The 19,553-nt window shown below is 54.2% G+C and overlaps 9 protein-coding genes across 9 annotated transcripts; 5 read left to right on the forward strand and 4 right to left on the reverse strand.

The window, feature by feature from the left end:
* Positions 1 to 742: 742 nt before the first annotated feature.
* On the forward strand, positions 743 to 1,634 carry POSPLADRAFT_1053649 (hypothetical protein; the record flags this gene model as incomplete). Its single annotated transcript, XM_024480435.1, has 3 exons — positions 743 to 766; positions 830 to 1,066; positions 1,134 to 1,634. The coding sequence occupies 3 exons, from the start codon at positions 743 to 745 to the stop codon at positions 1,632 to 1,634; spliced, it is 762 nt and encodes a 253-aa protein (XP_024341634.1).
* Positions 1,635 to 2,026: 392 nt separating this feature from the next.
* On the reverse strand, positions 2,027 to 2,789 carry POSPLADRAFT_1134992 (hypothetical protein; the record flags this gene model as incomplete). Its single annotated transcript, XM_024484531.1, has 4 exons — positions 2,027 to 2,145; positions 2,208 to 2,303; positions 2,365 to 2,526; positions 2,615 to 2,789. 4 exons carry the CDS (start codon positions 2,787 to 2,789, stop codon positions 2,027 to 2,029), a joined length of 552 nt encoding a protein of 183 aa, XP_024341635.1.
* Positions 2,790 to 2,999: 210 nt separating this feature from the next.
* On the reverse strand, positions 3,000 to 6,035 carry POSPLADRAFT_1178375 (hypothetical protein). The gene is made up of 13 exons (XM_024488589.1): positions 5,810 to 6,035; positions 5,691 to 5,750; positions 5,588 to 5,642; positions 5,104 to 5,536; positions 4,831 to 5,050; positions 4,446 to 4,778; positions 4,247 to 4,396; positions 4,088 to 4,197; positions 3,980 to 4,034; positions 3,719 to 3,928; positions 3,602 to 3,668; positions 3,313 to 3,544; positions 3,000 to 3,260 (listed from the first exon to the last, which is right to left on the reverse strand). Exons 1-13 carry the CDS (start codon positions 5,960 to 5,962, stop codon positions 3,242 to 3,244), a joined length of 2,097 nt encoding a protein of 698 aa, XP_024341636.1. The 5' UTR covers positions 5,963 to 6,035; the 3' UTR covers positions 3,000 to 3,241.
* A 642-nt stretch (positions 6,036 to 6,677) lies between these two features.
* Positions 6,678 to 8,407, forward strand: POSPLADRAFT_1133634 (glycoside hydrolase family 88 protein; the record flags this gene model as incomplete). The annotated part of the gene is made up of 10 exons (XM_024484374.1): positions 6,678 to 7,087; positions 7,154 to 7,277; positions 7,340 to 7,369; positions 7,422 to 7,521; positions 7,571 to 7,655; positions 7,709 to 7,776; positions 7,806 to 7,902; positions 7,962 to 8,115; positions 8,172 to 8,280; positions 8,346 to 8,407. The coding sequence occupies 10 exons, from the start codon at positions 6,678 to 6,680 to the stop codon at positions 8,405 to 8,407; spliced, it is 1,239 nt and encodes a 412-aa protein (XP_024341637.1).
* Positions 8,408 to 8,634: 227 nt separating this feature from the next.
* Positions 8,635 to 9,241, reverse strand: POSPLADRAFT_1133633 (hypothetical protein; the record flags this gene model as incomplete). Its single annotated transcript, XM_024484373.1, has 5 exons — positions 8,635 to 8,671; positions 8,719 to 8,792; positions 8,851 to 8,955; positions 9,008 to 9,079; positions 9,152 to 9,241. 5 exons carry the CDS (start codon positions 9,239 to 9,241, stop codon positions 8,635 to 8,637), a joined length of 378 nt encoding a protein of 125 aa, XP_024341638.1.
* Positions 9,242 to 10,761: 1,520 nt separating this feature from the next.
* Positions 10,762 to 11,810, forward strand: POSPLADRAFT_1135440 (hypothetical protein; the record flags this gene model as incomplete). Its single annotated transcript, XM_024484582.1, has 4 exons — positions 10,762 to 10,926; positions 10,989 to 11,351; positions 11,407 to 11,540; positions 11,696 to 11,810. 4 exons carry the CDS (start codon positions 10,762 to 10,764, stop codon positions 11,808 to 11,810), a joined length of 777 nt encoding a protein of 258 aa, XP_024341639.1.
* A 987-nt stretch (positions 11,811 to 12,797) lies between these two features.
* On the forward strand, positions 12,798 to 13,681 carry POSPLADRAFT_1133760 (hypothetical protein; the record flags this gene model as incomplete). Its single annotated transcript, XM_024484393.1, has 4 exons — positions 12,798 to 13,079; positions 13,145 to 13,417; positions 13,471 to 13,560; positions 13,613 to 13,681. The coding sequence occupies 4 exons, from the start codon at positions 12,798 to 12,800 to the stop codon at positions 13,679 to 13,681; spliced, it is 714 nt and encodes a 237-aa protein (XP_024341640.1).
* A 610-nt stretch (positions 13,682 to 14,291) lies between these two features.
* Positions 14,292 to 16,262, forward strand: POSPLADRAFT_1064941 (hypothetical protein; the record flags this gene model as incomplete). The annotated part of the gene is made up of 9 exons (XM_024481875.1): positions 14,292 to 14,365; positions 14,426 to 14,430; positions 14,464 to 14,704; positions 14,771 to 14,890; positions 14,944 to 14,990; positions 15,040 to 15,262; positions 15,316 to 15,754; positions 15,813 to 15,899; positions 15,952 to 16,262. 9 exons carry the CDS (start codon positions 14,292 to 14,294, stop codon positions 16,063 to 16,065), a joined length of 1,350 nt encoding a protein of 449 aa, XP_024341641.1. The 3' UTR covers positions 16,066 to 16,262.
* Positions 16,263 to 16,480: 218 nt separating this feature from the next.
* Positions 16,481 to 18,531, reverse strand: POSPLADRAFT_1136067 (hypothetical protein; the record flags this gene model as incomplete). Its single annotated transcript, XM_024484639.1, has 9 exons — positions 16,481 to 16,651; positions 16,717 to 16,936; positions 16,994 to 17,035; positions 17,086 to 17,116; positions 17,165 to 17,282; positions 17,718 to 17,828; positions 17,883 to 18,013; positions 18,071 to 18,219; positions 18,272 to 18,531. The coding sequence occupies 9 exons, from the start codon at positions 18,529 to 18,531 to the stop codon at positions 16,481 to 16,483; spliced, it is 1,233 nt and encodes a 410-aa protein (XP_024341642.1).
* Between the last annotated feature and the right edge of the window lie 1,022 nt (positions 18,532 to 19,553).

Below are 19,553 nucleotides of genomic sequence, written 5' to 3' on the forward strand. Positions count from 1 at the left end.
ACATGTAACACGACAACAAGCCTGAACGAGGGCACCATGACGCTCTAGATAGCACGTCCACATTGAGTAAGTTAGTGGGCACTTACCTTGTGCCTCCTCTGGCTTCCATATTATCCACTGACCACGCTGTGTGAGGAAGAGAATGGGAAGCACAAATTCGGCCCGCCACGAGGATCTGGTTGCTCAGCTTTTGTGTTCATATCCACCCATTCCAGATACTCCATCCGCCAGATAATAATCAGCCAATCGGTTTTCCCGTTCGGGAAGTCGCCTTGTAGTTGAGACTGACGGAATTTGGCATAGCGCTTGCGGTCACACGGTCCATTCTGTAGGTCCAGGGCATCATGCAGGGGCGTACCTAGATCTCTCGTACGCTTGCGCTCGAAGTGTATCTGTGCATCGCTACACATCGACGCGGGGCATGCGGCGCGAAGAGCGCGGCGAAGAAGGAAGAGATGGAACAAGAAAGGGTCCGCGTCGCCCGCTATTGTTGATGCCGTCGCGTTGTTCCCATGCAATTGTTTAGGGCTGCAGTCCGCACCGACTCCGGGCGTTCAGATGCCACATGGCAACCTTCTAGCCGCGACGTGCAAACAAGCGTCGCCAAATATGGCACAAAGTAGGTCGTCTAGCATAGGCGCTCGTGCATCTTAAAACCAGTTCCCTCCAGCATGTACTAGCCATCAATTGTCCCGCCGCCCCTTCGACTTTCTCGGCTCCGCACCCTTTAATTTTTTTCAAAATGCCTAGTTATTATTCCTCCAATGTGAGTTTCCGACCGTCAATCACTTTGAGTGTGGTCAAATTCAGGCCTGATCGTATCTTGCAGCAGTCGAGATACCCTGCAAGTACAGAAAGCCTACTCGAGCAGCCCACGGGATCCCATCGCGTCAAGTATCGCGGCGCAGGCGAGCACTCCCGATGGGACTTTGCGCTTGAGACCGAGCATCGCCCCATCGATGTCTCCCTCGTCCTGCCCCACTACCGCGCCCGTAGCCAGCCGCTGGATCATCGCCTGTCGATGTATGTCGGAAATGAGATCGGTGAGACCATCAAGATCAAGGTGGTGAGTCGCCCGCGGTCCCACAGCGCACACGCGCGCACGTTCCCGCCGCTTATGCACCGCCTTCCAGTGCCGTAATTTTCTCCCGACCCGCACGACCAAGTTTCACCTGGAGGTGTATTCCTCCTCAAACGCGGACGTAACCATATGGCTCCCTTCCGACTTCCGCGGGCACATCCACCGCTCCGCAAAGTGCAAGAAAGTCTCTTTCTCAGCAGGCTTCACGAACCGCATCATGCCCAACGCCTGCCTGACACAGTCTCGCCGGCCCTCTGTCGTTTCCACCCCGGAAAGCGTCACACATCAGTTCTCGGACATCTACATTGCCGATGATGCGGGCGTTTACTCCGATAACGAGAAGTGGAACGCCGGCTACATCAGCAGCGGGACAGAGGAAGACGAGGTTGTCGTCCACACGCTCGGGCACGTAACGTTCCGTATGTGGGACGTCCATCGCGGGGAACCCGAAGTTCGCTGTCGTGAGGCGTGCAAACGTGTCTTCGCACTGGGGTGGTGTTCAAAACGCATCCCGGAAGTGGCCATCGACTGGGATTTTCTGCTCGAGGATTGACCATGCGTCTTCCTTTCACCTGTGTATTTTTTTAACTTTCACAATCGCCTTCACGCCTAGCGAGCGTGTCTCATGCTTATCGCATCATCCCTGTATCACATACCATCATCTGTCTCGTTGTTAGCATACACACTGTAGCCCATGGATACTTCTCACTGTAGCAACAGCATACTGTTTTCTTTCGCTGTCGATTAGATATCTTACACTTACATAGTACGTAGTCATAGTACGTAGTACACGTACCATATTATGTTCATGGCTATGCGTATATGCAAAGTACCTTTATGAATCCAATATTTCCGGGCATCATGGCGTATGTGATACAGATATCCTAAAGCTACATCATGGAATTTATGATTCCGAGGCGGTGACCGATGGAAGGTGCACCAAGACTACGCGGCTGTTTCGGGGCTGTCGCCTACTGTGGACAGACATTGCTCCAGAACCTCCACCAGCGCGGGATTCTCCAGGGCAGCGGCGACTCGTTCTTTGTCATTGAGCTGTTTATTAACTGTGTGGACAATCGGGGGAATCAAGAAACGGGCAATCATTATAACACGGATGGTAACGTACGTGCTTGCTCGCTCTGATGTGATCCTGGCTTTACGCGAATGTCTACCTTGTACCGCGTGGGCAGGCTGCGCAGAAGTCGGACCCGGATGGAGAGGCCTGGCGTCACAATATGCGTCAAGGTTTGACCATTCAGAAATAGTGCAGCCACAGCCCTGACCTATAAATGTGCTCATTCCGCAGTGTGGTACTGTCGGCGTGAACTCGACGGTGAGTTGGTTGGGCGACCGTGGGTCAAACGTGATTTGAGGGGCAGAGACAACGGCAAGTTGTTCAAGAGTCATGTTCCTGTGTTCAGGGTCCGAGATAGATCGTATCAACTCTGGAGAACAGATATAAATTAAATGAGTTCAGCGCAATAATTGATTGAAGCCATGTAATGAACTTATGTGAGGGAGCACACGACATACCAAATATTTCGTCCTGGTCAATCTCCTCGACATCGTTTGACTCGTCCCCCTCTTCACGCACATCTTCGCTTGAATCCAGCCAGAGTGAGTTTGCTCTTGCATAAGCAGGTACTGCGCGAGCTGCTTTAGCTGTCGCAAAGATAACAGGATTCGGGTTGAAAGCCTCGGTAGACATGGTCGGGTGTGATGAAGCTGTTTGCCGATCTCAAGATCGGATCCTGACCAAGATGGTGGCACTGACTCCGATCGAAGCCACGTGGCAATGCCGATCATACGACAATACCCCATCGGGGTACTAACACCCCCGGACCGTTTTCAGGGTGGGCAAGAATAAACACAATGTATCATACTGGCGCCCACGTTTCAGCCACCCGGTGGCTTGAAGTGACATAACAACAAACTTTGAGATCTCTAATCTACACACTACCACAATACGCCATATTTGTGGCAACAGATCCGGGGACTACCCCAACGGCAGATGAAAGAGCGCGTAGATCAAATCGAAAAGGTGGCCACATGAGAATCCGACAGGCATCTCGCCACTAGCATCCAAGATACCGGGTATTATTATGGTACGGAGCATACAGCGACAGCGGGAAAGAAAAGCAAAGCCACACATGAGGTTCATTACACGCCTGCCACGATCCTGCAATAGCGTCGTTAGCTAGACCAGAACTACATCTCATGAAGTGACTTACTCCTCTGCCTTGTTCAGTGCTTGCACCATCTGCACGCACTCCTTCCGGCGGCTGACGACGTATTCTGACTCCTTGAGTAGATCGTCGAGGACCTCAGGCTTGTACAGCTCTTGCAGCAACTCGCGCTGCAGGTTATCCTTGGAGTGCATAACCAGCGTCAGTGATATTGCCTTGGGTACCATGTCAATCATCTCGCGCTTGACGATATTGAAGTACGAATGGATGAGGAGTTCTGTAGTGAGGACATCAATCAATGGCAAATCAGCGCTGCGAGTGCTATACCACATACTAATGACTTCAGTCTCCATGGTTTCCCTCTCACTCAACGCGGCCTGAGGCCGGATGATCGGCGGGGGCTGCTGGACGTTATGACGACCATGTTAATGAATGCCAGATATTAACTCACCGTCTCCATAACCGCAACGCCTTTCTTCTTCGGCGCATTCTTACTCGCAGAGAAAAATGAACCAAAGAAGCTCTGCTCTTGTTGCTTGACCTCTACGTCTAGATCCTTGTTGTTGTTGACCTGACCCGGCGCAAGCTTGCCGCTCTTAGGGTCGATGTTAGGCGGAGGTGGCTTGTTGGCGTTCATACGATCGTTCACAATAGCCATCGCCTGTGCTATGCATTCAGAATCGAGCTCTTTGACAGACGATCATGTACTGACCTTGTGCCCGTTCAGGAAGTCGGGATGTGTCGTGTTCACATAGCATGCTTGCATCCTGTCTCGACCTATGAGTATCTACCAATATGTAATATTGGAGGGCTGACGAACGCTACAAGGTCCGTCACAAGTTTAGTCGTCGGGGTCAAGGAAGTCTTGAAGAAGTTGACAACAACAGCGTTGAAACGTTCGCGGAGTGCCGGATACCGCCTGAACGCTTGCTGTGAAACAATTGGTCATGTAGCTCGAAAGGATCATGAAAAATCTCACAATCTTCGCAAGCACTTGTCCCAGTATACGGATTAGCTCGTCGTAGACGAGTTGACAGCATTTAATACTAGGTTCCTCGAGTCGCTTGATCTGCTGCTTGACGATGACCTCGAAGGCTTGCGTCCCAACAAACACTGCAGGTGTGGAACCCTACGCGCTAGTTAGTTTCCAGAACGTCTTCGACCTAGATGAGACCTACGGATGAATTGTATAGGATCGTCCGGATGTCACCATCCTTGACTTGGTCGAATGGATCAATGGTCTTGATGCCGTTGTTGAACAACTCGTGGAACACAAAGCTGATACGTGCTCCTCCGGAGAGCTCGTTCAGGGAAATATCGTTTGTGTTACCGTCAATCACCGTGCGGAACTCGTTGCAGAACTCCGTGATTACCGACAGGACCACATTGGCGGAGTTGCCGTCGCCGAGAGCACCGCCCAAGCTCTGAAGCTCCGCGTTGTACTTCGCGAGCTGCTGAGAAATGCGCGCCTTGATGTCTGGCAAGGTTGCTCGGATGTGGGCCATGAGAATCTGCCCCTAGTCAGCACCTACAGAGGTTATAGCTGGTCACAATGATACTCACGACGTTGAGCTTCCGTGCCAGGAAGGGCGTTCCGCAATACTGCGACTTGCCCTTGTATGACGGGTGGTTCTCGAAGTACTCACGCTCGTGTTCGAGGGCAGAACTGATAGGCTTGTTGCTATCAATGTCTCGCTGACCACGGTTGACGACTGGAACGTAGCCCAGTCGCAGGGGAATGATCCTTCCAGCCAAAATATCCACCACGTCTGTACCAGCATCCCTGCATAACAAAGGTTAATACAGCCAGAACAAGACGAAGTAAGCGTGACGTACATCAAATCCACCTTCGTCAACACACCAATTGTCCTCTGACCGTCGGGGTCGACCTCTCGCGCCATCTTCAATCCATCCGAGTTCGCCAGATCCGTGTTGGCAGCAGTGACGGCAAGGATAATACACGCGGACTTCGAGATATACTTCAGGAGCATGTCCCTGATTTGCTTCTCAATATCCCGCGGCTGGTCGCCAACAGGCACCTTGGTCAACCCAGGAAGGTCGACCAGCGTCAGTGTCAGGACATTTGGCGAATAAATGCGCAAGTTTATGGGCTGTGGCGAGATGCCGGCGTTCTTCCCTGTCTTCGCCTCGGTGTCGCGAACGATCTCCGTTCGTATCTTGTTGAAGTCGAAGAACTTCTCCCCTGGTAAGTGTAAGAACTCTCCCCATTCATCTGCATTCGCAGCAGGATCGTCTCCTTCAATCTTGGCTACGTCATGGCCGTCAGCGGAGGCATAAGCGTACTTCAGGTAAGACTCACCAGATACGCCATTGGCTTGTTGATTCGTCGCTTTCCGGTTTATGAGTTGCAAAACCTGGCAGGCTCTGTCAGGTGTGGCACTCAGCAAACAAGCTGCACTCACCAATGGTCGTCGCGTCACAATACCCGTCCCCCGTGGTAGGAAGTCGCGACCAACAAGATTCTACAGGTTGACCTTGTTGAGCATTCGTTTGTTGGAACAGTGCATTGACATGTACGCACCTCAAGCACACTACTCTTTCCGCTACTCTGGCTTCCCAACACACAGATCTGCGGCAAGTCTATCTGGGCCGCCGACGACCCGACGGCGGTGAACACATCCTGTAGCTTGTTGACGACGCCAACAATCTCCGAGCCAATAGTAGCCGTTCCCATTGTTGTTACAGGTCAAGATAGAGGGAGGAACGATGGAGAAAGGAGAGGACAGACCAGGGAAAGTGGGACGCGTACAAGCAGAGGTTCTGCCAAACTCGGCCAAACGCGCAGCCAGTTGGCGGCTGCGCCCAGTGCCACGCCTTTGACATGCACCATGTACTGCGACTAGCTGCTGCCGATATTACCGCCCCTGAACTCTGTCTTGCTTAGTTCAACATGACTGAGAATTGTCTTTCGGTGCTCTTGTTTACGGTTCGCTTGTCAGCCATAAAAAGTTGGGTCAAGAGTGCATATAACAGCAACTTCAGTTTTGCACTATTGCCAATATGATGGTCAGTATTACCAGTATCCAGTACGTCCAAATTGGCGACGTATGCACTGCTGTGAGATGTATGCGCCGGCAGCGCACTCTTGTTAATGGACATCATTGATGACGAGTTGTACCATGACTCGTGTACCCTACCCTCTGCCTGTTTCCGGCGTTCCATGCATGGACTGGAACAATGCATCGCTTCCTTCTGGACTCAAAGAGACGTGAAAAGGCCAGTTCTGCACCATCACGTGAAGTCAAATCGTCATTACATTCCCGAGATCACAAGTGAGCAGGTCATGGGTGGTCGGACCGCGAACACAGCAATGGAGAGGCCCATATATACACCAGGCCGACGTTCATCCTGTACCACTCGGGCGGCCTGAACTTCTTGCCAACCTGACGATGCGTATGCTCTGGTGCTCAGCCGCCCTCCGTCTGGCGTTTTTGCTTCCGACCATCGGGACGAGCGCCCCCTCGCCGCCCACCGAGCTCTTCTCGCCCCTCGTGGCCGAGAAAGTCCTCCGCACAGCTCTCTCGCCGCCCACCCCGGCGCAGTACCCGCAGTACACCGACCGCGCCGCGGGCGACTGGCTCTACTTCGCCCCGGACACCTGGACGTCCGGCTTCTTCCCCGCCACGCTCTACGCGCTGCACGCGCGCGCACAGCTGTGCCGCTGGCCCGCCGCGAACGCGGCGCAGTGGCTGGCGCTGGGCCGGCGGTGGAGCGCGGCGGAGGTGCCGCTCGCGGCGGACAACACCGTCGGGCACGACGTGGGCTTCCTGAGCTACCCGTTCGTCGCGGAGCTTGCCGTGTGCGTCTCCCCGGGCCCGTTCGACGTGCTGTGCGTGGCTGCTTACTGCTTACGGTCCTGAGACAGCAATCCACACAACGCGACTGCCATCACGGCCGTGAACCGCTTTGCGTCGGACCTGGCTGCGCGCTTCAATCCCGTCGTGGGATGCACCCGAAGCTGGGACACCCCGAATCCCGTTGATTTCGAAGTGCGTTTAGAGGACATACGCTCGTCTATAATGCGCCGGTGCCCCTGACTGACATCATGAAGGTCATCATAGACAACATGATGAACCTCGAGGTATTCACGGATGTGTTTGATGCGTTGTTCAATGCCAGACCAGCCCCGTCAGGTGTTGTTCGTTTCTGCGTCCTTGACAGGAAACAAGACCCTGCAAAACATTGCAATCTCGCATGCCAACAAGACAATGCAGAACCACGTCCGGCCTGACGGTACGTATTGCTGTAGTGGACCGGGTCAGGCATTGTGATCGAGGGCCAGGCTCCTCATTCCATGTCGTCGAGTACAACGCTACTACTGGGGATGTGATCGCACGTTTCACCGCACAGGGCTACTCCAATTCGAGGTGAGCTGCACTAGGGCCTCGGCGACAGGCGGGGATCTCATCGCCAATACTAGTACCTGGAGCCGTGGTCAAGCATGGGGCATCTACGGCTTCTCAAACAGCACGTCTCCTACGCTGTCTTGTCATTGTACAATCTTAACTGTGCCGCAGTGTACATGCACACTCAGCATCCTGACTACTTGACCACCGCTCGGCGCATGGCCTCGTACTTCCTCACTCACCTTCCCAGTGACGGTATTGTTCCATGGTCAGTCACCGCGCAGGTCGCTACAAGTCTCCATGCGGCGCTGACTTTCTCGCGAATAGGGATTTCAACGCACCCCTTACGCCCCCACGACCCGCGGACTCCTCGGCAGCCATGGCTGCAGTGAACGGGCTCATCCTCTTGTCGCAGCAAGAACGGTCGCTCAGTCCGCCCAATATCACAGGATCAACATATTATCTCAATGCTGCCATTCAGGTAGGCAATCATCACTTCAACGCGTCCCGTTGATTACCGAAGATGTGACCGGGCAGCTCTTGGGCGTCAATACGAAACTGGCCTGGCGCCCTGCATGGCAGAGTCTACTTGCAAACGGAACGGTAAACAATCCCGAGGGAAATAATCTGACCGGTATTGTATACGGTACGTCATGGCGCCCCTGAACATGCTACCAGCATCGCTGAGAAAATGTTACATACGCATGCTAGGCGATTATTTCTTCGTGCAGGCAGGCAACGAGCTTGTGTCAATGGGCTTGATGTCATGTTGAGGCGCAATATATCGAAGCCTGAGGCAGTGGGCATGGGCTGCGGCTTGCGGACAGCTTCGTGTTGCGATCTGTACGGCGGAGATAATCGATGTCCCGGTGTGAAAACTTCAGATGCAGAGCTACATTATAGCGGAGACAATTCTTGAGGTACAACTTCCTTTACTTCAAACCACGGACATCTGATATAAGCGCGAATCCTTGCGATATGACTGCGACGATGCGTCGTCTCACGCGCCGTAGTTGAGGCGGAATATGTCGTTGTAGCTGCGAACACGTCAGGGGCGATGAGATGTTGCGGAAATTGGGCTTACACATAGTAGCTCCCGTTATCAGGGATAAGCTGGAACACCTGGCTGAACTGGAGGGGGTTCGTGCTGTCATCGACCTGTAGTGTGAGCGAGTCAGTCGATGAGACGCGTCACCAAGAAACAGTGGACGCGTACAAGCAGGAGCCCGGTGACGCTGACGATGAGGCTGGCGACGCTAGGAGACGATGGCTGAGCGTCGAGGGTGGTGACCTTGTGCTGGACACGCTCAAACGGCAGCGACTACATGGGAGGCATTGAGTGTACGGACGCGTCGCGCCATGCTGAGACCGACCGTCAGCTTCTCAGAGATATTCTCTGCGCCAAGGATCGGCGAGCCTTCCCAGGACAACATCGAATGGTCACGCTGTGTCGGGAAGACGAAGGGCGCATGAGGATGTTATGAGCGCACAGATCGCGTAGATCAACGTTGACGCACGTAGAGGCTCTGCAAGCCGGCGCGACTGGAGTCAAAAGTGGAATAGTAGAAATCCGTGAACTGCTTCGCAATGGCGTTGATGTCGGCCATGGCTGTGGGTGAGTATGATACAGATGGAGGAGGACGAAACGAGGGGGCAGGCTGGGAGACGAAGAGCAGTTTGCACAGGAGAGATCGGGATGACGCCACATGACTGGCATCACGCTATTCCCACGGTTAGAGACGGGTGTATTGGCAGATAACAAAGATCAGGATGTGAAGGAGATCGGGGGTAAGTTCTTCACCAGAGCTGGCGCAAATGGCAGCTGCGTTCAACTGCAATCCTGTCATGCCCATGGCGACTCCCATTTCGATGCACGCAGACGTTGGCGCCCAGCGGCCTTCGATGCGTCGCAAGTCCTCCGCCCAAAACCTCCTCTCCTCCTTCAAGTCCAGCAGCGCGTCCTCTGCCCAGTTTGGCAGCCTCTCCTCTGCGACGGGCCTTCAGTTCGCTTCCGTTCCTACCCCGACCGCCGCCACCATGCCCCGCGACTGGGACGCCCAGTCGCAGCACTCAGAGTCCGTCGGCACGTCCGCCGGCGCGTCGTCCGTGCCCAACGGCACCCCCGCCCTCCCACAGGGCACGTCCGTCGAGATGCTGCGCGAGCTCGTCAAGAAGCGCATCATCACGCTCACCTATCTGCGCAACGTGCACGAAGGGTACGCGATTCACTCCCCTGCGTCAGAGACGAGACCGAGCGTGTCCCCAGGCGGAGCCACTGGTTTCACACCATCATGATAACGAGGGGGGAGCTGGAGAGGGTGTTCCCGAATAGCGCCATGAAGCAGCGGTGCGTTCGTGGTGCCTCGCATGTCGCTTCTGGAATTTCTCAGCCGTTTCCCCATTTACAGAACATATCGGCTAGCCATGCTGGGTATGGCGCTCGCGCATCTATTCGACGTAAAGGAGCCGCAAGATGTGCTGCGCGGGTTTTCCAACGTGCTGAATGAGTATGACACCATGAAGGATCCACCCAAGGAGGACGGCGACCGACCGCGGATGGTACGTGGTCCCTTACGTCGCAGATATGATGACACGTTTCTCGCGAGGCTTGTCGCCAATTTCGTGTTTAGCCTGTGTCAGGTTCATTTGCCTCCACACCACCCTGTTTCACGACCAGTCAATTCAACCAGCACAAGGCTTGCATACAGGTCTTGGCGAACCTCAGGCAATACCGCGTGATGATCGAGCTCTACCGTTTCAATGCCATCATCGCGCGATGCGTGCTTGTACCGCCATTCCATAATACCGCCTGTATGCAATGCCTTCTGTTGAGGTTGCCGCCGCATTTGCCAGAACCTCTCTAGGTCGGTGGCAGACGGTGGCAAATGTACTTCTGATTTAGGGGTTCACAGCGCTCATTTCTCTCCACAAACTCTGAAGGTGAAGTATCATGGGATTTACTGCTAGGCAGTGTCACCATGTTCGCAAATGAGTGTAACTTCATCTAGAATCTGCCATTCCTGCCACTGGTGGCAGTTGCCACTCTGCCGGCAGTTGGTAATAGTCGGCCTCTGAGATTTCTGCTCACAACACTAAGTACACCGGCTGGCACTAGTTGTCATTTCCCATGACTGAAGTTACTTGGCATTTCATTCTCCCGTACATTGAACTCACCGCCTATACCACCCAGCGTCTGTTCAGAAAGCCTAACAAGCGGTACGCCGGCGCTACCGACTACGCGCTATCATATCCAGAAGCGTCCGACACGCCTTATCTCAGCATGCCACACGTCGTAAGTGTAACTACGCAATCTCTCTCTTGTATGCAGCTGACCTCGCGTGCCGCGCGCCGCAGCCATTCCCCCTCGACTACCACCAGACGCTGCTCTCTCTCCTCGATGTTCTCTCCGAAGTGTACAACAAGATATCCAAGATCCTCGGCCCGTCGCCTTTTCCAAATGCGGGGCAACATATGATGGGCCCGCTGGGGCTGCTCTCTCCACATCCGGGCGTGTCGTACTTATTCACGGGTATCGATGCGGCAACGACACATGAGGGCGAGAGCAGTTTGTGGGGCATAGCGCACGCTGCCGGCTCAGGCACACCGGCCGCGCTTGGAGGAGGCAACGTGATGTACGGTGGCGCATTGGGCAGTCCGCCACCGAGCTGGAACTCTGCGCTCGGTGACACAGTGAAGCAGATTGACAATAAGCTGAAGGTCAGTGCGCCACAGCTTTTGTCCCCCCTCGCGCGCCCTGACCACGCATTCGCAGAAACTGATCGCGATGCTGCTGAAGGAGCTCGACGATTTTGCGCGGGCAGGCATCAAGGACGAGCTCGCGTCATTGGATCCCCTTCTGCGCAACGTGTCCGTGCCGGAGGATCCGCGCGAACAGTATGAGATTGAGTGAGCAGAGCAGTGTGATGCATCATGATGCATGATCTCGAGAGACGATGGATGCGCACACGACGTGGTGATTGCTAACTTTATGGCTGTATCTAATGGTGTTATGTGCACCAATGTAACATAGTAGTCCTAATATACGTAATGCATACTGACAGATTGACGCACGGCGTCCCTGGCGCGAGCCTGTGCGACACGCCACGAAACAGGCATCATGGGGCGGGCTTCTCGCTTCCCACCAGGCCACTCAACTTGCTGGCAGAGGGCTTCTAGAAGGACGTTACCACCACCACTGTCGTCGCCTCCACATGGGAAAACACGAAGAGAGACGACGGGCGACTATCGATCAAGCACAGCGAAGAGAGACAACAAGGAAACGCCCCCTTTCAGGCAAACAATGAACCGAGCTCGTACCGTCCTCCCAAACAGCGTTTTCATGACTCCGCACAACACGGCATGTGGCTAGGGTCCAACCGCCTCCAAGCCTGCACGCTGGATGGCAGTCGTTGGCCCTTGGGTGAGCTACTTTCGCAGAAAGTTTTCTCGAAGCTATCGTCACGGATCACGCGTGGGCGGCCAGTGGTCAGCGCTTCTTCCAGCAAGCGATAAGTATCTGGTATTCCTGTGCAAAGACCAGACCAGCAAGCAAGCCACGAGCAGCGTTGGGCAGGACACATCGGATGGTGAGCAAAAGATGTGGCAGAGCTTTAAAGAAAAGCGTCGAACAGCACGCGATGCATGAACAGGGGCGAACGACTCATCTGTCAAGGACGGTCCAAAGCGGCAGATGCCATCAAGGCTCAAGCTAAATCCGGAAGGACTTCGGGCGGAGCTTGAAGTTCCGGGCGTATATAAGAGTCTCGGGGTGCGTCGCGACAAACCCCCCCCTCCCCAGTCCCGTGCCTCTGAGATATTTTCTCACGGTTGTATACCTGCTCTGCATATCCATTCGCTCGGTGTCGAGCTCAATACATTCATCGTTGGACCCCCTCTAGACCTCGCAAGATGTCCTTTGCACTCCCCTCGCGGCAGGTTACGTTCTCTCGCCCCGCCGCTGTGTCCCAGCAGCAGCAGTACACACAGCCGCAGCCCCAGACGCAACAGTCTAATGGTCTTGCTCTGCCGTATGCCTCCTCAAATCCCTACCTAGCTGGACCAGGCCCCTCGAGCCTTGCTCTGCCTGGTCCCGCGCCTGCTGCACCGTCCATATCCCCGTACCAGACGCAACAGCAGGCACAACCACAATCAGTGCAGCAATATATGCAGTCGCAACAGCAGTCGCAACAACCGCCACATTCCCACTCGCAGTCGCCCACGATCGTCGGTAGCAGCCAGCCTGCGCCGCTAGCGGGTCCCTCGACACCAGGGCCGACCGCGGTGCCCGCGACGCCGGCGCCGCTGACGCTCGAGCAGCAGCACATTACCGCCGTCGAGGGCATCGTCCCGACACTGCAGAACATCGTCGCGACGGTCAACCTGGACTGCCGGCTGGACCTGAAGACGATTGCGTTGCACGCACGCAACGCGGAGTACAACCCGAAGGTTGGTACTGTTTGTTGTTGACCTGTGTGAATGTCGGGCTTCTTCCGCATTCCACTCTTTTCTAGCGTTTCGCGGCCGTCATCATGCGCATCCGCGATCCGAAGACGACCGCGCTCATCTTTGCCTCGGGCAAGATGGTCGTCACCGGCGCGAAGAGCGAGGACGACTCGCGGTTGGCGTCGCGCAAGTACGCGCGAATCGTGCAAAAGCTTGGCTTTGACGCCAAGTTCTCTGAGTTCAAGATTCAGAACATTGTCGGTAGTTGTGACGTCAAGTTCCCTATCCGTCTGGAGGGTCTTGCGTACAGCCACGGACAGTTCAGCAGTTATGAGCCAGAGGTATGCTGCATGCCGTTTTAGTCAGGGCTTGTCGCCAACTGTCGCTTTCGTAGCTGTTCCCTGGTCTCATTTACCGCATGATCAAGCCGAAGGTCGTGCTGCTGATCTTCGTTTCCGGCAAGATTGTCCTAACGGGCGCGAAGGTGACGAACCTTTGTATCGACGTCGTGATAGCACATTCACATCTTTCTCCAGGTCCGAGAGGAAATTTACACCGCATTCAACACGATCTATACAGTGTTGTGCGAGTTCCGGAAACCATAAGTGGTAGCCGATCTTCGCTTTCTGTTACGAGTATGTTCCTCACCTTTGCGATCACGAAGGGTTCCGCACGCGTGGGGTGCTGGGATCGTTGATGGGAACGAGGTTGCTTGCGGTCGAGGTAGAAAATTGCGGACCTTCTATGAAGTTGACGATGACCCTTTCGCTCCCTTATGCAGAGTATGATAACACCCCATAGTCACTACACATATGTTCATTACGCCGGTAGCATTGTATCAAATAAAGCCAGACGTTATTACCTTGTACTCGCTGTGCGTGCACCCGACTGTAGGCTTGATTCGACAGCAGCATGTGTGCGCTCGTGTTATACATGGATATCCGGAACCTGCGTACTTTGAAGGAAATTTATTTCGTGCCGCTCACAGGAGACTAGCGCTCGTGCACGATCGACAGATCTGATCTCGAGGAGAGAATTATGGTAAAGGAATTCTGACTCGATACTGTGCAGCAGCGCTAGCGAGTCTCAGAACCTTAGTATTCACGCTCTCCGACTTGTCCACTCGCCCTACTATCATCTTAGCTAAATCTACTTTCTGGCCCGTATAAAACGCTATAGAATCATCTCTGGCCACCTCTCGCCGTACCCGACAAAATGACGTCCGAGTTTACCTCTCCCGTCTCAGTCGACAAGATCGCATCATCTCTGGCGGAGGCAAGCCTGGCAGAGTATGTAGCCCCGCTCGATTTTCTCTGAGGAGGGCGTGAACACCTGTTGTGCAGTCCTAGTTCTAGTGAGTCCGCATCGCACGCGACCCTCACCGGAGAGAGCTCTGCACCCGCAGTCAAGCCCGCCGATGCTTCGGATACGCACGATCAGGTCGTGACGCCCTGGGACGTGCAGGGGTCCGTCTCGTCCGACGGCCAGCAGCTCGCGATCGACTACGACAAGCTCATCGACCAGTTCGGCACGCGGAGGATCGACCAGGCGGTCCTGGAGCGATTCGAGCGGTTGACCGGGCGCCGTCCACATGTGTTCCTGCGGAGGGGGCTGTTCTTTTCTCATCGGTGCGTGCTTGTCTCGGCTGACCGTGCAGCGGGGAGCGGAACTGACTGTGTCGCGCTGTCGTGCAGAGACTTTGACAAGGTCCTCGACCGCTATGAGCAGGGGAAGCCGTTCTTCTTGTATACTGGGCGAGGGCCAAGCAGCAACAGCATGCATCTCGGACACATGGTCCCGTTCGTGTTCACAAAGTGAGTCCTGGCCTCTCGTCTCATCCTGACAGGTAAGCCTGAGAGCGATACAGGTGGCTGCAAGACGTCTTCGATGTCCCACTAGTGGTCCAGCTCACAGGTTGGTCTTGTTCGTTCTAGAGGTACGGTTTCACTCAACGAACTTACAGACGACGAGAAGTTCCTCTTCAAGCACGAGCTCAAGGTGGAACAAACATATGAGTTCTCGAAGTGGAACGCGCGGGACATCATCTCCGTCGGCTTCAACCTAGAGAAGACGTTCATCTTCAGCGATTACGACTACGTCGGCGGAGCATTCTATCGCAACGTCTCCAAGATCTCTCGGCAGATCACGATCAACCAGGCCAAAGCCACGTTTGGCTTCAACGACTCGTACGTCCCCGCCCGCTGCTCAGCACCGCGTACAGCGCATGACCTCCATCCAGCGACAACATCGGCAAGATCCACTTCGCCTCCATCCAAGCCGCGCCCTCCTTCTCCAACTCCTTCCCGCAGATCTTCGGCACCGCCTCGAACATACCGTGCTTGATCCCCTGCGCGATCGACCAGGATCCGTACTTCCGCCTCACGCGCGACGTCGCCGCAAAGCTCAAGTACCCCAAACCTGCGCTGCTCCACTCCAAGTTCTTCCCCGCGCTGCAGGGCCCGCAGACGAAGATGAGCGCCTCCGACACGAACTCGAGCATCTACATGTCCGACACGCCCGGGCAAATCAAAAACAAGATCAACCGCCACGGCTTCTCGGGCGGACAGGAGACGGAGGAGGAGCACAGGCGGCTCGGCGGGAACCCGGACGTCGATGTTGCGTACCAGTACCTGGGCTTCTTCATGGATGACGACGAGGAGTGGGCCAAGATGGGAGAGGTGCGTATCTGCCTGCCTGGCTGCATGAATCGAGCTAAGTCCGCCTCAATGCGGCCAGGAATACCGCGCGGGCCGCCTTTTGACCGGTCAGCTCAAGGCGAAGTGCACACAGGTTCTCCAGGAGTTCGTCAAGGGGTTCCAAGATGTACGGCTCTCGTTTCTTCATTGGGCGCCGGTGCTGACTACATGGCACATAGCGGAGAGCTGCAGTTACAGAGGAGCAAGTTCGCGCATTCATGGACGGCAGCCGCAAGATTGATCCCACATTCGGGAAGAGCAAGATCGCACCATCAGCGGCACAGGCGGCATAACAGTGAAGCCCGAGATCTGCGTTGTAGGTTGCTAGAAGGAAAAGGAGAAAATGTATACATATGTATTACTGTCAATGTGCTCCTGCGGCACTTCTCTGACCCTCACGTGTATGCTTTCATTTTGTTCAGGTCAGATGTTCTACGAGAATAGGTGGATGTTGGTTGGTCGGCGACACATAAATGGATATGCTACAGGCAACATATCTATTAGGTGACTCGAAGGTTCAAATGCAGACGTATTGTACTGTCAACCGTAATCTCCGAACGGTTTAGAGCGGATACCCTTCGGTATTTGCCTGCTTCACAGCTCTTCATTGGCAAGCCAGCGGTTCACCAGCTCTAAGGATTCGGCTGGTTTGTCGTATGGTGCCTTGCATACGAGCGTCAGCTAAGCTGCAGTACCTTCTCGGCTGGGTCATAAACCCACCATGTGCCCTGCATCGTTGATAGTCGCGAAGGTCAGCGGGCCTGCACTCCTCGTCTGTCCAGCCACTTTGCCATCGACGAGCCAGTCTCTCAGTGGCTGCACGGAAAAAGCCTCCCGGCCGGTCCACTCCATGTCCCGTGTCATGCGATCGTTACCGACCTACGGCGATCGAACGGTACGATCAGATGCATCCCATGGAGCAGAGTAGGTGGGAGCCGTCCTACCCAGTTACATGCGAAGTCGTTCACACCGGTGTAGATCAATGCTCGGATACCCCGCTCGAGAAGGGCAGCGATGTAGAACTGGTTGGGGAACACGTAGTCCATGCTGGCCATGAATGCGCTATTCACTTCCCAGCTCACGAGGCTGAAGTTCTGTGGGACTGATTCGTCGACGCCGAGCGTAGACCTGACGTCTGGCCTGCTAAGGTAGCCCTTGATTTCTCTGAAAGGCTGATCCATGAGCATACAGGGAAGACCATTGAGGGATCTTCTGCCTCACTTGTTGATGGGGTAGCAGAACACGTCCGCGATCGGCCCACCGCTGCATTGCGTAAGTAAAGGTCGTCATGTATGCGTTGAGCGAGAACTAACCAAGGCTTGGTGATATCGTAAGGGTTAAGACCTTTCCGGACGTCAATATATCACAATGTTCGCGGCCAGTTCAACGCACCAGTTGCTTCCAAAGGGTTGCTGATCTCTGTTTCACAAAACATCCATGCAGCCGTGCAGCTTATATCGTCAAGTTGATCCACACAGGCTTCTTTCATCCATTTCTGGCATCGGGGGAGCTAGCACCATTTCTCAGCATCAGCCATTGACCGCGCATGAGGCTGGCAATTTGTGCACCGTTTGTTTCATGCGAATACATGTACTGAAAGTATACGATGAGAACCCAGAAGTATGTTTGTGGCAAGAATATACCTAATAGGCAGGACCGGGGGCACTGACATGGGACGACATTGCATGTCATAGTATGATGGCAAAATGTAGCTAAAGTCTGAGCATCCGTTGCCTGCAGATCATAGTCGTGAGTCATTATTTGTTGAGGTGTGACATTAGCCAACCTATCATGACAGACGACAGGTTGATTGGTGTCAGCCCAGCCTCGACGAGTCTCGCGTTTTGGTCATAAACCGCCGACGCGTATACCGGGATGTAACGACCCTGGTAATATCCTTCGGGGTTATAACATCAGTACATGGTACGCATCAGATGATACGTACCCCGTAAGATTCGCCAGCCATATGGAATGCTCTTCCTTTGTATTTGCTAAAGTTCTCAAAGAAAATTGCGACGAAGGCCGAAATGTCCTTAGCTGCGTCCAATGTATTACTCTATGATTGTCATGTTGTATTTCGGTCTGTGGTCAAAGCCACAATGTCTCTTACCACGGCTTCACCGTAGTCAGCGTAGGAAAAGCCAACCCCGATGGGCTGGTCAATAAAGAAGACATTGGCCTTGTCGTTCCATCCATAGGGATTGAAGGTCGTGGTGGTCGAGTTCACCACTCGACAAGGTCCTGCATTCATATTAGGTCAACGCTAGCCGAATCCCGAGGACTATATCGAAGACATACCGAGTTCCATAAAGAGACCGGTAGACGAAGAGCCACCAGGCCCTCCGTTGGTCCAGAATATGACATCGTCTGTGTCTGGGTCGCTTCTGCTTTCAAAAAAGTAGAAGAACAGATGCCGAGCCTCTACATCAATGTAGCCTGTGTATGCGCTTAACGATGAGACGTCAGCGCGTACGAACCATGTTTGAGATTACGCCTCACTTGACCGTTCCATCACAAAAGCGGGACTTCTTGATGCGTACTTTGTAATGAGGGAAGACCGGGTGCCCCAAGGCAGTGAACTCAGATGCGGATAAATCAATCAAATGATCAAAAGGCTTGAACACCGTCGACTCTGAAGCATTGTGAGGCACGGCAAAACTTGGAACAGTGGCTAGGTGTCCTAGGAGACTGTTGAACGGCTTTTGGTCAACAGCGCCCGCAGCAGTGGCTGCAAATGGCAGAAAGGGTAGTAGACGCATGAGGGGTCTGGGATGTGTCGGTTGTTATGTTAGGATGCTCTCATGCATTTATATTGACGAGTACCGCAGTCTCAGATCCTGCGCATCTAGATAACAGAGATAGATCTACCAATCGCATGCATAATCGCCTCAATGGTGGGTTTCAATATCAGCACCGAGGAACAAGCACGTTTCCGTTCGGTAACGACCACCCAAGCGCCGCTATTTACTCACGGGTTCACATTGTGCGGGCAACTTGAGACCGGTGAGAGCAACAATGAGAAATGCTCCTACGCTTTCTGAAATGCTTTCAACTTGATAATCGTGGATCCGGACACACGAAGTGATATATATAAGCAAGGCTTTGTTGGAGCACGACAATCCGTGCGTCGTCCGCCGCGCTCCGGGACCGGTTGCGCGCCATACCCGTGTATTTCTTATTTGAGTTCACGCTGTTCCGCCTTCCCGCGCCGCGCCTTACTGCGTCGGCGCGGCGCTCTTTCTGATTCGCCCCGACGCTCACGCTGTCAGTATCGTATCCATCATTACCCGTTACGGTAGCGCGTACGTACCTTACTGTACCTAGCCCCTAACGGACTGTAGCTATTTTACCTGAGTGCCTGCATCTTGACCCTCAGTCTTTGCTCTCCCGAGCGTGCACTGAGGGTAAGTGCAAAGTTGTCTGTCATGTCCGCATACCATAGCTTACCATGTCATTAGACTGTACTACGCTACATGAATGCTAATATACATTTAGTCTTTGCTCTCCCGAGCGTGCACTGAGGACTGTACTACGCTACAGATCTACGCTCGTGCCTCCGCCTGTTGTTGCTACAGGCTTTTCGGCGTGCAAGGTCTGACCATTCGTTTTCCGCCGGCCCGTTCCGGACGGTCCAAGCATACCACTACGTCCATGCGTTGACATACGCAGAAAGGTTGGGAAACTAGGGCAAGGTCAAAGGTAAGCCCGACCTCAAAGAACATCACGATGAACCGGCGTATAGCTTTAACAAGCTTCGTTCACGCTCGGAGATGGCTAGGCT

Source organism: Postia placenta, assembly GCF_002117355.1.
Source record: "Postia placenta MAD-698-R-SB12 unplaced genomic scaffold POSPLAscaffold_3, whole genome shotgun sequence".
NCBI classification, from domain to species: domain Eukaryota; kingdom Fungi; phylum Basidiomycota; class Agaricomycetes; order Polyporales; family Adustoporiaceae; genus Rhodonia; species Rhodonia placenta.

What these genes read in the sequence shown, in the direction of transcription:
- POSPLADRAFT_1178375 (XM_024488589.1), bottom strand. Translation starts at nt 5,962, where the DNA reads ATGGGAACGGCTACTATTGGCTCGGAGATTGTTGGCGTCGTCAACAAG. An exon ending in GAAAGAGTAGTGTGCTTGAG is followed by an intron (nt 5,751 to 5,809) that starts GTGCGTACATGT and finishes GTCAACCTGTAG; the next exon opens with AATCTTGTTGGTCGCGACTT. An exon ending in TGGCACGGAAGCTCAACGTC is followed by an intron (nt 4,779 to 4,830) that starts GTGAGTATCATT and finishes GACTAGGGGCAG; the next exon opens with ATTCTCATGGCCCACATCCG.